The 12,768-nt window shown below is 56.0% G+C and overlaps 3 protein-coding genes across 3 annotated transcripts in view; 1 reads left to right on the top strand and 2 right to left on the bottom strand.

Moving 5' to 3' along the window:
- PSD (pleckstrin and Sec7 domain containing) overlaps positions 1-2,114 on the bottom strand; it is a 16,972-nt gene extending 14,858 nt beyond the window's left edge. Inside the window, exons 1-2 of the mRNA XM_023206503.2 lie at positions 2,060-2,114; positions 892-950 (exon numbers count right to left, since the gene is read on the bottom strand). The gene's annotated coding sequence lies outside the window, so the exon portion shown is untranslated. The remainder of the gene's footprint in view (positions 1-891; positions 951-2,059) is intronic.
- An 891-nt stretch (positions 2,115-3,005) lies between these two features.
- On the top strand, positions 3,006-5,336 carry FBXL15 (F-box and leucine rich repeat protein 15). Its single transcript, XM_023206504.2, has 5 exons — positions 3,006-3,143; positions 3,238-3,368; positions 3,542-3,695; positions 3,984-4,489; positions 5,002-5,336. Exons 2-5 carry the CDS (start codon positions 3,316-3,318, stop codon positions 5,189-5,191), a joined length of 903 nt encoding a protein of 300 aa, XP_023062272.1. The 5' UTR covers positions 3,006-3,143; positions 3,238-3,315; the 3' UTR covers positions 5,192-5,336.
- A 110-nt stretch (positions 5,337-5,446) lies between these two features.
- CUEDC2 (CUE domain containing 2) overlaps positions 5,447-12,768 on the bottom strand; it is a 10,469-nt gene continuing 3,147 nt past the window's right edge. The window contains exons 2-9 of the mRNA XM_023206506.1: positions 7,328-7,411; positions 6,861-7,004; positions 6,711-6,772; positions 6,471-6,601; positions 6,200-6,382; positions 6,002-6,063; positions 5,856-5,916; positions 5,447-5,770 (exon numbers count right to left, since the gene is read on the bottom strand). Coding sequence (XP_023062274.1) covers positions 5,624-5,770; positions 5,856-5,916; positions 6,002-6,063; positions 6,200-6,382; positions 6,471-6,601; positions 6,711-6,772; positions 6,861-7,004; positions 7,328-7,401 — 864 coding nt within the window. The 5' untranslated portion in view covers positions 7,402-7,411 and the 3' untranslated portion in view covers positions 5,447-5,623. The remainder of the gene's footprint in view (positions 5,771-5,855; positions 5,917-6,001; positions 6,064-6,199; positions 6,383-6,470; positions 6,602-6,710; positions 6,773-6,860; positions 7,005-7,327; positions 7,412-12,768) is intronic.

Genomic DNA, 12,768 nt, shown 5'->3' with positions numbered 1-12,768 from the left:
TGGTGTTATCTCGGCTCACTGCAACCTCTGCCTCCCAGGTTCAAGTGATTCTCTTGTCTCAGACTCCCGAATAGCTGGGATTACAGGCGCCCACCACTACGCTTGGCTAATTTTTGTATTTTTAGTAGAGACAGAGTTTCACCATGTTGTCCAGGCTGGTTTTGAACTTCTGACCTCAGGGGATCCCCCTGCCTCCACCTCCCAAAGTGCTGGGATTACAGGTGTGAGCCACCGCACCCGGCCAGGGACATTCTTTTCTTCATACAGGTACAGACAGGCACACACATACACACACACACATACATAAGGACAAATATGTCAGTACACAGTTAAACACATTCATAGGCAACACCCTCTGGCACACACAGACACAGACACACACACTGCTCAAAGACACACCCTCATGCACTCTCATAGTCATAACAAATATGTGTGTAATGAAAAGGCACATGCTTGTTTTACACACACACCATCATCAAACAGGAAGACACAAAGAGGTACCCAAATATATACACAGGCTATCATTCTCCAGTGCACACAGAGGTCCAGGTGTATCAGACACAGAGACCTACTGCTCACAGTCACATACACATACAGATGTACACATACAGATGTACACACTCAAGCAGGGACACACACCCTCCCCTCCCCCCACCTCCTAGGGTCTCTTGAGGGGAATCTGCATCATATTCCTCTCCTCTCCCTCTCTCCCCAGGGGTAAGACAGATCCCATCTGGGAGAGACCAGAACCAGGTAAAGGGGCCTCTGGTGGCAATGCAGGGGAGGGGCAGAGGTCAGGAGTAGCAACCCTGCCAGGCAGGTTCGGGAAGCTCAACGGGGTCCCAGCGCATACCCGGCGCAGCCCCAACTCAATGCCACCTCAGTACTCACCGCTGCTCGCCCAGAGCTGGGACCGAGGAGAGACAGAGGAGAGGCTGGGCCCAGCTGAGCTGTGAAGGCAGCGCAGCTCCCGTTTGCTCCAGGCCCGCCCGCCTCTCAGTCCCTCCCCCTACCCCCTACGCGCCGCTCAGTCAACGCTAATCCCCCCCCCCCCCCGCCCTCTCCCAGGGCCCGGAGCCCCGGAGGCTGCCAGCCCCCTTGGTCGCTAGGTCCCCGCTGGGCTCTCCCGCCAACCTAAGACCCGCCCCAGACAAGGAGGAGGGCGCATGGAACCCCTGGTTCTATTCCCCAGACCCTGACGTGCCCCACCCCACTTGTGTCCACGTCTCTCTCGCCCACCGCCCCTTGAGCCACACGTAAGGCCCGGCTGCACACGCGTGTCCCGCTCCAGACCCCACGCGTGTCCCTAGGAGGCTGCCACATGACCTGTTACATGCCACACGCGCTCCCGCCCCCACGAGCACGCGGCCGCGCCAAGCACACGGTATGGGTGTAGACTGGACCCGCCCCCTAAATCCAGGAGACCATCAACTATGGAAAGGAGATCTAGGGAACACCGTCTTGAACCCGCCAGGGGTTTTGAGTCTCGGACCCAGGAGACCCAACCCTGACCACCCTCCCAGGATGCAGCAGGGGGATGTTAAATCAGACTTCAGGCAGGAAGAACTTCCTTGCTGCCTGAGTTAGGTGTCGTCACGCCTGCCCAGGGGTAAGAGATGACCTAGGGACTGGAAGACGTGGGGGACAAGGCAACCCTTGTGCCCTTGGCCAGGGTAGAAGGGGACCCTGCTATTTTAAGAAAGAGCCGCTCGAGTTACTATGGCAACTACTCTCTTTGGGAGGGCCAGGGAGGGCAGATGGTGACCTCGGAAGGAAGAAGGGGTCTGTTCGGGTAGTCAGGGGGCGCGAGGACGTGCGAGGCGGGGGCGCGCGGGGCTCACCGCGGGGAGGGGCGGCGCGGACTCCGCGTGGTGCTGAAGGGGACAGCGCCAGATTTGTCGCACTGCGCAGGCGCAGAGGCGCGAACAAAGAGGGGAGGGGGACGAGGCGCGCGGCCGGAGGTGGTGCGCGCTCACGTGGCTCTATCTTTGCAGGGGTCAGTCCTCCCAGCTACCCCCTCCCTAAGCAGGCTGAGGAAGAAGAGGTAGCAAGCCCTCACCTAACTTGACCCCTTTCTCGTCCTTCCGCGCCACTGGCTTCTCCCTTCTCGCTGCCTTGCGGGGTGGGGAAACGTGGAAGGAATTCTGGGAAAACCAGATGTCTGGGTTCTCTGTTCCCGTCTGGCTTGATTCTGGACAAGGCGCTTCCTCTCCAGGGCCTCGGTTTCCCCATCTTTAAAATGGAGAGATAGCATAGACCTGCCCACCTTTCAGAGGTGCCCGAAGCCCTGACGAGATAACAGATGAGAAGTGGTTTTCGTTGTGATGAGCCAGCTGAAGCGGTTGCACCGAAGAAACGCCAGACCGTCAGCGGTGCAGCGGCCCTCGCGTCCTTCACATCCCCCCACACTCATCCTGTGGATGATGGGGGAAGGCACTACCCCTGGGGTCCCCCGGAGCGGATCCTGGGACTGGGACGTGGGGACGCGGTGAGAGGCAGTCTTGAAGCCGAGTCCAGAGGTCTGGGGCGTCACTGCCCCAGGGCGGACCCAGCCTCAGACCCTACAACTAAACCCAAGGCCAGCCGAGAAGCACTACCCCTGGCGGGCTGAGCTGAGCTCTCCTTCTTCTCAGGACTCTGGACCTTTGGAGGAAATGAAAGGGACCCAGTTGGAAATATAGTCTTTATTTGCGCCCCTTACGTCTCCCTCCGGCGGAAACGCGGCCCAAACTGTTAGGAAGTGGAAGAGGCTGGATAGCTCTTCACAATTAATCAGGAATGGGAGGTTTGAGCAGGTTTACTTGATGAGGGAAAAATTATAGCCTCGCCCATTCATTCATTATTTCAACAATTAATTATTGAACACCTGTTACGTGGCAGACAGTAAGAGCCTGGATAGTTTCTCTCCGTTTTTCAAAGTCGCTAAACGCGATCAGAGGGCAGAGGCGAGGCCGGTAACCTAGGAGTCCTGGCTCCGCCCCCTCCGCGTTTGGCCTTGCCTGCTCCTTCCATCATCACTTCACTCAGAGGAGGCTACTGGCCCAAGAGGACGACAGAAACCAGTCTCTGATGCCCACCGCATTCTCCAGCTTCGGGCCTCAAGCTCTGTAGCTGAGAAGGCGAGGCCTAATGTTACACCACCGGTCTGTTCCGCCTGTGTTTCGGGGTCTACCCGAAAAGCTTTCAGATTGGCTCCTCGGTGAGACGGCACTCGATTGAATAGGTCTATCTCTACAGGCCAAGGAGGCGGGTTTGGCACGGCCACTCCAAGGCCAAAGCGAGAAAATCTTACTGCGCACGCGCAATAGACAGCCGATGGAGCCACCGATGGAGCCGTCCGGAGGGGAGCAAGAGCCCGGAGCCGTCAGGTACCGAGTACCGGAGGGGCCGAGAGAGGGAAGACGAACCTGCGGGAGGGTATCCGAGCCGGGGCTGGGTCTGGGGGCCGCTCTTGGGAGCTGGGGCGCAGGAGCATAACGGAGGCGGACTCGCAGGTAATAGTGGCCTCGGGACGCCGGTGCCAACGCCCCTTTACTCGCAGGCTCCTGGACCTGCCCTGGGAAGATGTGCTGCTCCCACACGTCCTGAACCGCGTCCCGCTGTGCCAGCTGCTCCGGCTGCAGCGCGTTAGCCGGGCCTTCCGGGCGCTGGTGCAGCTTCACCTGGCCGGGCTGCGTCGCTTCGATGCCGCGCAGGTGAGCCCGGGGCTGAAGCCCCGCCCCTGCCTGGGTACCGCCCCGCCTCTAGCCCAGCCCCCAGCCCCGCAGTATACCCTTCTGGACCCCCTTGGGCCGCCGGGGCTGCCCGGGAAGGGATCCACGCAGCAGGGAGTACTCCCAAAGGGCAGGTACTGGGTAGCGACTCAGAGGGAAAGTGAGGTCTCTCCTGGGAGAGCAGGAGGCTGCCAGAAAAGAACTCAGGGGTGCATAGGCGGCTGAGGAGTGCGGGACGGGCTGAGAGTTGGGGTGCCTCCCCGCCCGCAGGTGGGTCTGCAGATCCCGCGGGCCGCATTGGCCCGGCTGCTGCGGGACGCCGAGGGGCTGCAGGAGCTGGCGCTGGCGCCGTGTCACGAATGGTTGTCAGACGAGGACCTGGTGCCGGTGCTGGCGCGTAATCCGCAGCTGCGGAGTGTGGCGCTGGGCGGTTGCGGGCAACTGAGTCGTCGGGCGCTTGGGGCGCTGGCCGAGGGCTGCCCACGCCTGCAGCGCCTGTCGCTCGCGCACTGTGACTGGGTGGACGGGCTGGCGCTGCGCGGCCTCGCTGACCGCTGCCCGGCCCTGGAGGAGCTGGATCTCACCGCCTGCCGCCAGCTCAAGGACGAGGCCATCGTGTACCTGGCGCAGAGGCGCGGCGCTGGCCTCCGCAGCCTCTCTCTGGCCGTCAACGCCAATGTGGGGGACGCCGCGGTTCAAGAGTTGGCTCGGAACTGCCCAGAACTCCAGCACCTTGACCTCACCGGCTGCCTCCGCGTCGGAAGCGACGGTGTCAGGTGCCTGGTGGGCCTGATGGGGCGGGAGGAGGGCAGTCACTTAGCCTCTGCTGGTATGGGGCGGGCTGTAGTTGTTAAAAGCCCGGACTGAGGCTTCTGAATCTTCCTGCAAACCACAGCACCCCCATTCTGAACAGAAACGGTCTCTAGGGTTGCCTAGGCCGGAGAGCCCATAGTTGAAAAACTTTTGAACCAATATTTACACATTGGGAGATTTCACATAGAAAGTCGACTTCCGGCTTTTCTTCAACAAGGGGGAAACCTTGCAATCCTAGGTGGAGCTGAGGGCCAGGTTCCCCCCTTAAATGAAACGGGAAGTCTCCAGCTCGCTGGAAGCCAATCCAGGTGCCTCCCTTGTGTAGGGACGGAAAAAGTATGCCCCTGCCCCGAGCTGGAGGGAGACCGGGATTTTGCCAGAGCCAGTCCGAGGCTGAGTGAGCCCGGGCTCCCACCTTACCCCACCAAGGGTGTGGTGGCTTCATGCCCCTAGCTTCACCCTGCTCCTCCCTCAGGACATTGGCCGAGTACTGCCCAGCGCTGCGCTCTCTGCGGGTGCGGCACTGCCACCATGTGGCGGAGTCCAGCCTGAGCCGCTTGCGGAAGCGCGGCGTGGACATCGACGTGGAGCCGCCGCTGCACCAGGCCCTGGTGCTCCTGCAGGATATGGCTGGCTTCGCACCTTTTGTCAATCTGCAGGTCTGACGCGCCTGCCAATCGGAGCACAGCTGGACTGTGTGGCTGGGGCCTGACACTGAGCTGTAGGGAACCTGAACTGTGGGGACCTCTGGTGAGAGGCCAGTGCCCTGCCCCACCCTGGAGCTTCAAATAAAGAACTTTTTACCCCCTCTTGCCTCGTGCTGCCCTGTTGAAGATAGGGGATTCGAAGTTGGGGAAGAAAGGTCAGACAGGCATAGTATCCCAATCTTGAGGCAGAAATGACCAGAATGCACTCACACCTTCCTTGGGCCACTTTTACTGTGCCCATGGAGGCAGCTCCGAGAGTAGGTTAACACTATGGAGCAAAGAAGTAGAGAAGGGGGACAGGAGTTAGGGGGCCCCTGTGTAGGGGTATAGGGCTCCTGCATCCCTCTGGGATCTGAGCCTAGAAGGCTCGGGCAGAGTCCGGCGAGTGCCTCAATGGAAGCGGTACTTTCTGGCCGGCTTGAGGTTGATGTATGTGGCTTTCATCTCCTCGGCCTCAGGGTTCCGCACGTCTTTGAATCGCTCCCCTTTGGTGCTCACTACCTGGTTGTCGATGTATCGGATCAGCTTCTTGGGGGCCTGTCAGGCAATCAGGCAGTGAGTGGCAGAAGCCAGGAGCCAGTCCCACCCATTCCATATCCCCAGCAACCCTTAACTCTCTCACCTCCTTGGGAGCCATGGGCCGGTGAATCTTCTGATCCTCTGCACTATCCACCATCATATACCTGTCAAAAACTGGCTGGGTGAAGCTCCTGTCACCCTGGGAAGACCCTCTAGGGCCCAGCCCAGCCCAGGCCAGCTCAGACTCACTTCTGCAGGATGAAGGACTTCAGCTCATCCTTTTGGGGGCCTCTGAGGCGTCTGGGCAGGTCCTGCAGAGAGGGGAGGCCTGGTCTAGGCCCAAGGGCACCAGCAGGGGAAACAGATGGGGATAGGCAGGGGTTGGGGCTTAACTCCAAGGTGGAATGTAGCTGAGGCTACATGGTAGAGGGTGCTGGGAGAAGATACCTGGTTGGGGCCCTCCCAGGCTGCAGGCCCCTCTTCCTTCCCCTCTACCAGCATCTGCACAGCTTCTTCCAAGTCCCCCCGAGCTTTGGCCAGCACCCACTGGGCCTGCTCCACCGAACAGGTAGGGAACACCTCTAGGAGTACATCTACCCCTGGCAGAAGCTCCTCCTCAGCTCCAGTTGCCTAAGGGTACAAACATTAACAAGAGGCAATACTCCCCCTTTTCCAGGACTCCCCTGGGTCCCTCATCGGTACTCTTCTCTACCAGTACCTCATCTTGGGTGTCCGCAGCAGCAGCAGCAGAAGACCTAGTCTCTTCTTTGAGCATTTCGGGCCGCTGCAGGGGCTCTGAGGAGATGGGCACCTGACCTTGGACACCAGAGCTCTGCGGTTGCAGGTTCTCTTAAATAGGCAAAGAGAGCATCAGGTTTGCCAAGGCTCTGGGGAGCAGGGAGTTGCGGGGGGGTAGCGGGGTTATGAATCACCCAGGTGCCTAGAGCCCCAGACTCACCTTTGTTCCTGGCATCGCTCAGCTGCCCTGAGAGCTTCTGCATCATGTCCCCTATTGTTCCCCTGAAAAGATGAGGATGGTGAGAGGATGACTCTGCCCACCCCATAATCAGTCAGCCCCTTCCTCCTCCTGGCCCCAGCCAAAACCTACCTGGGGATGTGGGCGAAGCCAGGCACATAGGCCTCCATCATCTCAGTGAAGGCCTCCATATCGAAGTTCTCCTCTGATGGGCCCGAGGGGCCCAGGTCCTCCAGGACCCCAAGCACATAGGAGAAGATGACCTCATCCAAGCCACTGCAGGAAGGGAACAGGACAAGCCCTGGGTAGGATACTAGATGCCTCCAGCACCCCCACCTGTCCTGAGACTCCAGCCTTCAGCTTCATGAGGTCTATGAGATAGACCTTCATCCTTGAGGCCAGAGAGTATAACCCCCTCCCTCAGAGCTATGGTTTCCCATCTGCCCAACAAAGGTGACAGGGACAGGATGAGAAGTAAGGCCTTTCAGCAAATCCTAATCAGCCCTCCTGCCATCTTTCCATCGGCCAGGACCTATAGTACTGCCCGGCAGCTCCAGCTCTGGGCACTGACATGAACTTTCTGGGGGAGCCGTCTCTACCTGAGGTCGGCCTCCGGGAGGTGTGTCTGGACAAAGGCAAGGAGCGCTGCACTGACGATCCTCTCCAGCTCCATGCTCTCTCTTCTGTAGGGACACAGACAGACAGGATGGCCAGGCCCTCTTCTGCCTTCCCCTACCCACTGGGCCCGGGGGCAGTGGCTCCTCCCTCCGGGCCTGCCATGGAACCATCTGTTGATGCTGCCCTCTGTTCCCCGAAGCAGAACCATGCCCCCTCCTCCGCCCATCTCACCTCCTCCAGCCTGAGACAGGACAGGGCACTATGTCTGGAGACAGCCTCTAGAGGAGGTGCCCCCCACCTCTCCCCATCCCCCTACCCCATTCCCCAGCATCAGTCCCAGACCTTCTGGCAAGGTCTTGGGGTCACATGCCTCCTGGCTCAGGAATCCCATCACTGAGGGAGCCCCTTGGCTCCCAAGTCCAACCACAAGGGGCCCCATTGTCCAGCCCCTCAAGGAGCAGCCTCAGGACCAAGCACAGCCCTTCCCCCACCCAGAACAGGCCACCCACCCTCTGCACAAAGGGGCTTTTCTGCCTCTGGGGCCCAGATAGAAGGGGAAGCCTTTCATGGATTCTCTCCTCTCATCCAGTCCCTGCCCTTCCCGCAGCTTGGGGCTATCTGCAGAGCACTTTCCATCCTCCTCCCCAAGGCCTGTGGAGCCCACAGATCTGGCCCTTTCCCAGCTCTCCAGCCTCCCCAGTCCCTCCTCACTGGCTCGCTCCCGCCCCACCTTGCTGTCCCTCAGACTTGCTGAGCTTCCTTCTGTCTGTGTCCTGCAGGACATCCATGGCTCGTCCAGTCACTCCTCAGGGCTCCACTCAAATGTTAACCTCCTCAGAGAGCCCTTCCCTGTCTAACCTACGGCAAATAAGTCTTCTCCATGCCCCTTAACCCTACATAGCACTTACTACCATTAACATTATTTTGTGCTTATTTGCCTATTGTCTGTCTGCCCCCATAAAATGGAAGCTCCAAAGCAAGGTGGGGACGAGGGGGACACTCTGTCTTATTCATGAGTGTAACCCTAGCACCTAGTCAAATGCCCACACTGGCTAGGTGCTGAATACATACTTGTTGACATGCTCCATTCCCATCTACATGCTTTTGACTCCCAAAAGTCTGTTTGGGAGTCAGGAGCATGTGGGTGGTAATGAATGGCTCCAGACCCATAGGTCCAAATGGCAGCTCATCATCCCAGTCAGAAAGTTCAGAGGCACCACCAGTTCCACACACCTCACACTCATGATAGACTACTGATCTGCACACATCCCCCTCCAAACACACATCTGCTTCATCAGCTGGCACCACTCAGCTGCCAAAGCTGAAACCTGGGGATTACCCTTGATTTTGCCTTCTCTCACCCCTACCAGTCAATCACCAAGTCTGTCAATTCTACTTCCTTCTTTCCTTCTCCACATGCTATCCACTTCTCCCTATCTTGAGTCTGGCTTCTGCTCCAAAATCTCCACCAAAATTGTTTCTTTTTCTTTTTCTTTTTTGAGACAGGGTCTGGCTCTGTCACCCAGGCTGGAGTACAGTGGCATGATCTCGGCTCACTGCAACCTCCACCTCCCCGGCTCAAGCCATCCTCCTGCCTTAGCTTCTGGAGTAGCTGGGACTACAGGGGTACACCACCTACTAGTTTTTTGTTGTTGTTGTTCAGGGGTACACCACCTACTAGTTTTTTGTTGTTGTTGTTGTTGTTGTTTGTTTGTTTGTTTTAGTAGAGATGCAGTTTTGCCATGTTTTGAGTCCAGGGTTCAAGACCCAGGCTGGTCTCAAACTCCTGAACTCAAAGTAATTCGCCCACCTTGGCCTCCCATCGTGCTGGGATTACAGCCATGAGTCACCGTGCCCGGCCTCAAAATTTAGACTGAGGTTGTCAGTTACTTTTTCCAGGTTTTGGTCTAATTAGGTTGAACCATATGAGCTTACCAATTTTGTCTGGTTTTGATCTACTAAAAAAGAGGGGGCAATTTCTCATGGTTTCACCTATTTGCCCTTTCAGTAGCTCCAACTTTGGTTTCTGAGACGCCATTCTTTCCTGGTTTCCTTCTACCTCTCTGGCCATTTCGTGGAAGGCCCTTTCTCTGTCCCCTTCTCTGCTGCCCTCTAAATGTGGGAGTTCCTCACATGCAAAGCTGCCGCTTCTTCTCGCTGCAGCACTCTCTCTCTGGAAGATCTCATCTGGGCCCACATCTTTATGTACCAATGCCATGTCATAAATTCCCAAATGTCCAGTCCTCTAGTCCAGTCTCCTCTGAGCCACAGGCTTGGACATCTACCTCCCTAAGACTGCCACATGTGTTTTACAGGCATCTCACGCTTAGTGTGTCCCAAACAGACGTTCTCTCAAATGCTTTATTCCTCCAAGGCCATCCTCAGTAAATGCATGTCCAGGCACTGGGCTGTTCCTGCCACAAATATGGGAATTATCCTTGACACCATCCTACCCCTTGCTTTCCCTCATCCAATCAGTCGCCAAGCCCTAATCATTATCTCTTGCCACATCTATTTCTCTCCATCTCTACTCCTACTCTTCTCCATTTCTTGCCTGCAAGGCCTTCCTAACCCTTCTCCCCACTCCCTTTTCCCCCCAACAACCTATTCTCCACACCACAGCTGTGTGATCTTTACAAAAAAATCATATATTTTCCTGCTTAAAATCTATCAATGCCTTCCTGCTACCCTTCAGGGAAGTCCAGCATCTTTTCGTGGCTTTCCACTGCAGGCTTACCTTGTCTATATCTCTCTCCAGCTTCACCATGCATCATACCTTTCTGGATCATTTCCCTCCCTCCACCCTGGCTTTTTTTTTTTTTTTTTTTTTTTTGTGACAGAGTCTCGCTCTGTTACCCAGGCTGGAGTGCAGTGGCGCAATCTTGGCTCACTGCAAGCTTCGCCTCCCGGGTTCACGCCATTCTCCTGCCTCAGCCTCCCGAGTAGCTGGGACTACAGGCGCCTGCCACCACGCCCAGCTAATTTTTTGTATTTTTAGTAGAGACGGGGTTTCACCATGTTAGCCAGGATAGTCTCGATCTTCTGACCCTGTGATCCACCCGCCTCGGCCTCCCAAAGTGCTGAGATTACAGGTGTGAGCCACCGCGCCAGGCTGCTTTTTTTGTTTTTTGTTTGTTTGTTTGTCTTGTTTTGTTTTTGAGACAATGCCTCACCCTGTCGCCCAGGCTGGAGTGCAGTAGCGCCATCTTGGCTCACTGCAACCTCTACCGCCTGGGTTCAAGTGATTCTCCTGCCTCAGCCTCCCGAGTAACTGGGATTACAGACATATGCCACCACACCTGGCTAATTTTTTAGCCAGGTATTTCTAGTATTTCTAGTAGAGACAGGGTTTCACCATGTTGGCCAGGTAGGTCTCAAACTCCTGACCTGAGGTGATCCACCTGCCTTGGCCTCTCAAAGCGTTGGGATTACAGGTGTGACAAAGCACCCGGCCCCCCCCCCCGGCTTTCTTTCAGTTTGCCTCAAGCTCTTTCATGGCAAGGTAGTGTGCCTTCTGAGCCTTCTGCCCCATCATCTGAGTGAGACGATGAGCTGCCACTTGGACCTATGGGTCTAGAGCCATTCATTACCACCCACATGCTCCTGACTCCCGAACAGACTTTTGGGAGTCAAAAGCATGTAGATGGGAATGGAACATGTCAACAAGTATGTATTGAGCACCTATCCAGTGCGCGCATTTTTCTAGGTGCTAGGGCTTCACAAACTATTTCCTCTGCCTGGGCACCCTTCTGCCTCCACCTCTTCACTTATTGTCACTCTGTCTGATCTTTTTGGGTCTCATTTCAAAAGTCCCTTCCTTGGCTGGACACGGTGCCTCATGCCTGTAATTCCAGCACTTTGGGAGGCTGAGGCAGGAGGATTGTTTGAGCTCAGGAGTTTAAGACCAGCCTGGGCAACACAGCAAGACTCCATCTCTCTTTTTGGGGAAAAATATTTTTAGGCTGGGCACAGTGGCTCATGCCTCTAATCCCAGCACTTTGCGAGGCCGAGGGGGTCGGATCATGAGGTCAGGAGATCAAGACCATCTTGGCTAACATGGTGAAACCCCATCTCTACTAAAAATACAAAAATTAGCCAGGCATGGTGGCATGTGCCTATAGTCCCAGCTACTTGGGAGGCTGAGGCAGGAGAATGGGGTGAACCTGGGGGGCAGAGGTTGCAGTGAGCCGAGATGGTGCCACTGCACTCCATCCTGGACAACAGAGCAAGACTTTGTCCCCCAACACCCCCCCCCCCAAAAAAGAAAAATATTTTTAAATAAAAATAAAATAATTCCCTTCCTCAAGGGACACTACCCCTGACCTAGAACTGGTTTGGTCCCTGCCATATTACACTCTCTATGCAGGCTATGTTTTCTGACTAGCAGCATCTTTCACAGCCATAATTATTATTTGGACAACATTTAATGTTTCTTCCAGTTATCTCATGAAGCAGGGACTACACACTGGGCTGACATTCACCAATGTATACTCAGCATCTCTCATGAAGTGAGCACTCAATAAACAGTTACACCCCAATTTACCTATGAAGAAATGAAGTTCAGTGTGTTTAATGACTTGCCCAGAGTCACCTGGCTTGACTGCAGTAGACAGATTTAAATCCAGGTCACCTAGTTCAGCATCTATTCTAGGGGCTACTCTGGGGAAGGGAGGATATCAAGACTTTCAAGTGGGTTGGGACAGGGCTATCTTCTATGCTCACAGTTGCCTGGTCCCCTGAGTGGTAACAGAGTTCCTCATAGCACAGGGGTTACTTTGGAAAGCAGGACTGAGAAGCCCCAGCCTACAAGGGGGATGCATGCCACCTGCTCCAGAGCCCTCATGGGCCCTGAGGAAGAGCAGAATGGCTCAGCCCAGGCATACTAGATCCTATTATGCAGCTCCCTCAGGGTAGAGCCGCCTCAAGGGACCTACCTCGACCTGGGTTACATCACCCTTGAATCCTGGGCTGTCAGTTGCATGGTAGTCTCTGCTGGGACAAAGGCCCATGGCTGCTGCATGAAAGCCCAGTTTCTTTCTTTCTTTTTTTTTTTTCTTTGAGATGGAGTCTTTCTCTGTCACCCAGGCTGGAGTGCAATGGCGCAATCTCGGGTTCACGCCATTCTCCTGCCTTAGCCTCCTGAGTAGCTGGGACTACAGGCGCCAGCTAATTTTTTGTATTTTTAGTAGAGACGTGGTTTCACTGTGTTAGCCAGGATGGTCTCGATCTCCTGACCCTGTGATCTGCCCGCCTCTGCCTCCCAAAGTGCTGGGATTACAGGCGTGAGCCACCATGCCCGGCCTCATTTTTTTTTTTTTTTTTGAGATGCAGTTTCGTTCCTGTTGCCCAGGCTGGAGTGCAATGGTGTGAACCTGGGAGGTTCAAGCAATTCTCCTGCCTCAGCCTCCTGAGTAGCTGGGAT

The sequence above is a fragment of the Piliocolobus tephrosceles genome, chromosome 9 (assembly GCF_002776525.5).
Source record: "Piliocolobus tephrosceles isolate RC106 chromosome 9, ASM277652v3, whole genome shotgun sequence".
Lineage (NCBI taxonomy): Eukaryota > Metazoa > Chordata > Mammalia > Primates > Cercopithecidae > Piliocolobus > Piliocolobus tephrosceles.
Note: the sequence above shows the minus strand (reverse complement) of the source record. Positions and strands in the feature narration are given on the sequence as shown.

Bases quoted from the DNA above. Each gene is read 5' to 3' on its own strand.
- FBXL15 (XM_023206504.2), top strand. From the start codon at position 3,316: ATGGAGCCACCGATGGAGCCGTCCGGAGGGGAGCAAGAGCCCGGAGCC. The intron at 3,369-3,541 runs GTACCGAGTACC...CTTTACTCGCAG, and splicing joins CAAGAGCCCGGAGCCGTCAG to GCTCCTGGACCTGCCCTGGG. The intron at 4,490-5,001 runs GTGCCTGGTGGG...CTCCTCCCTCAG, and splicing joins GTCGGAAGCGACGGTGTCAG to GACATTGGCCGAGTACTGCC.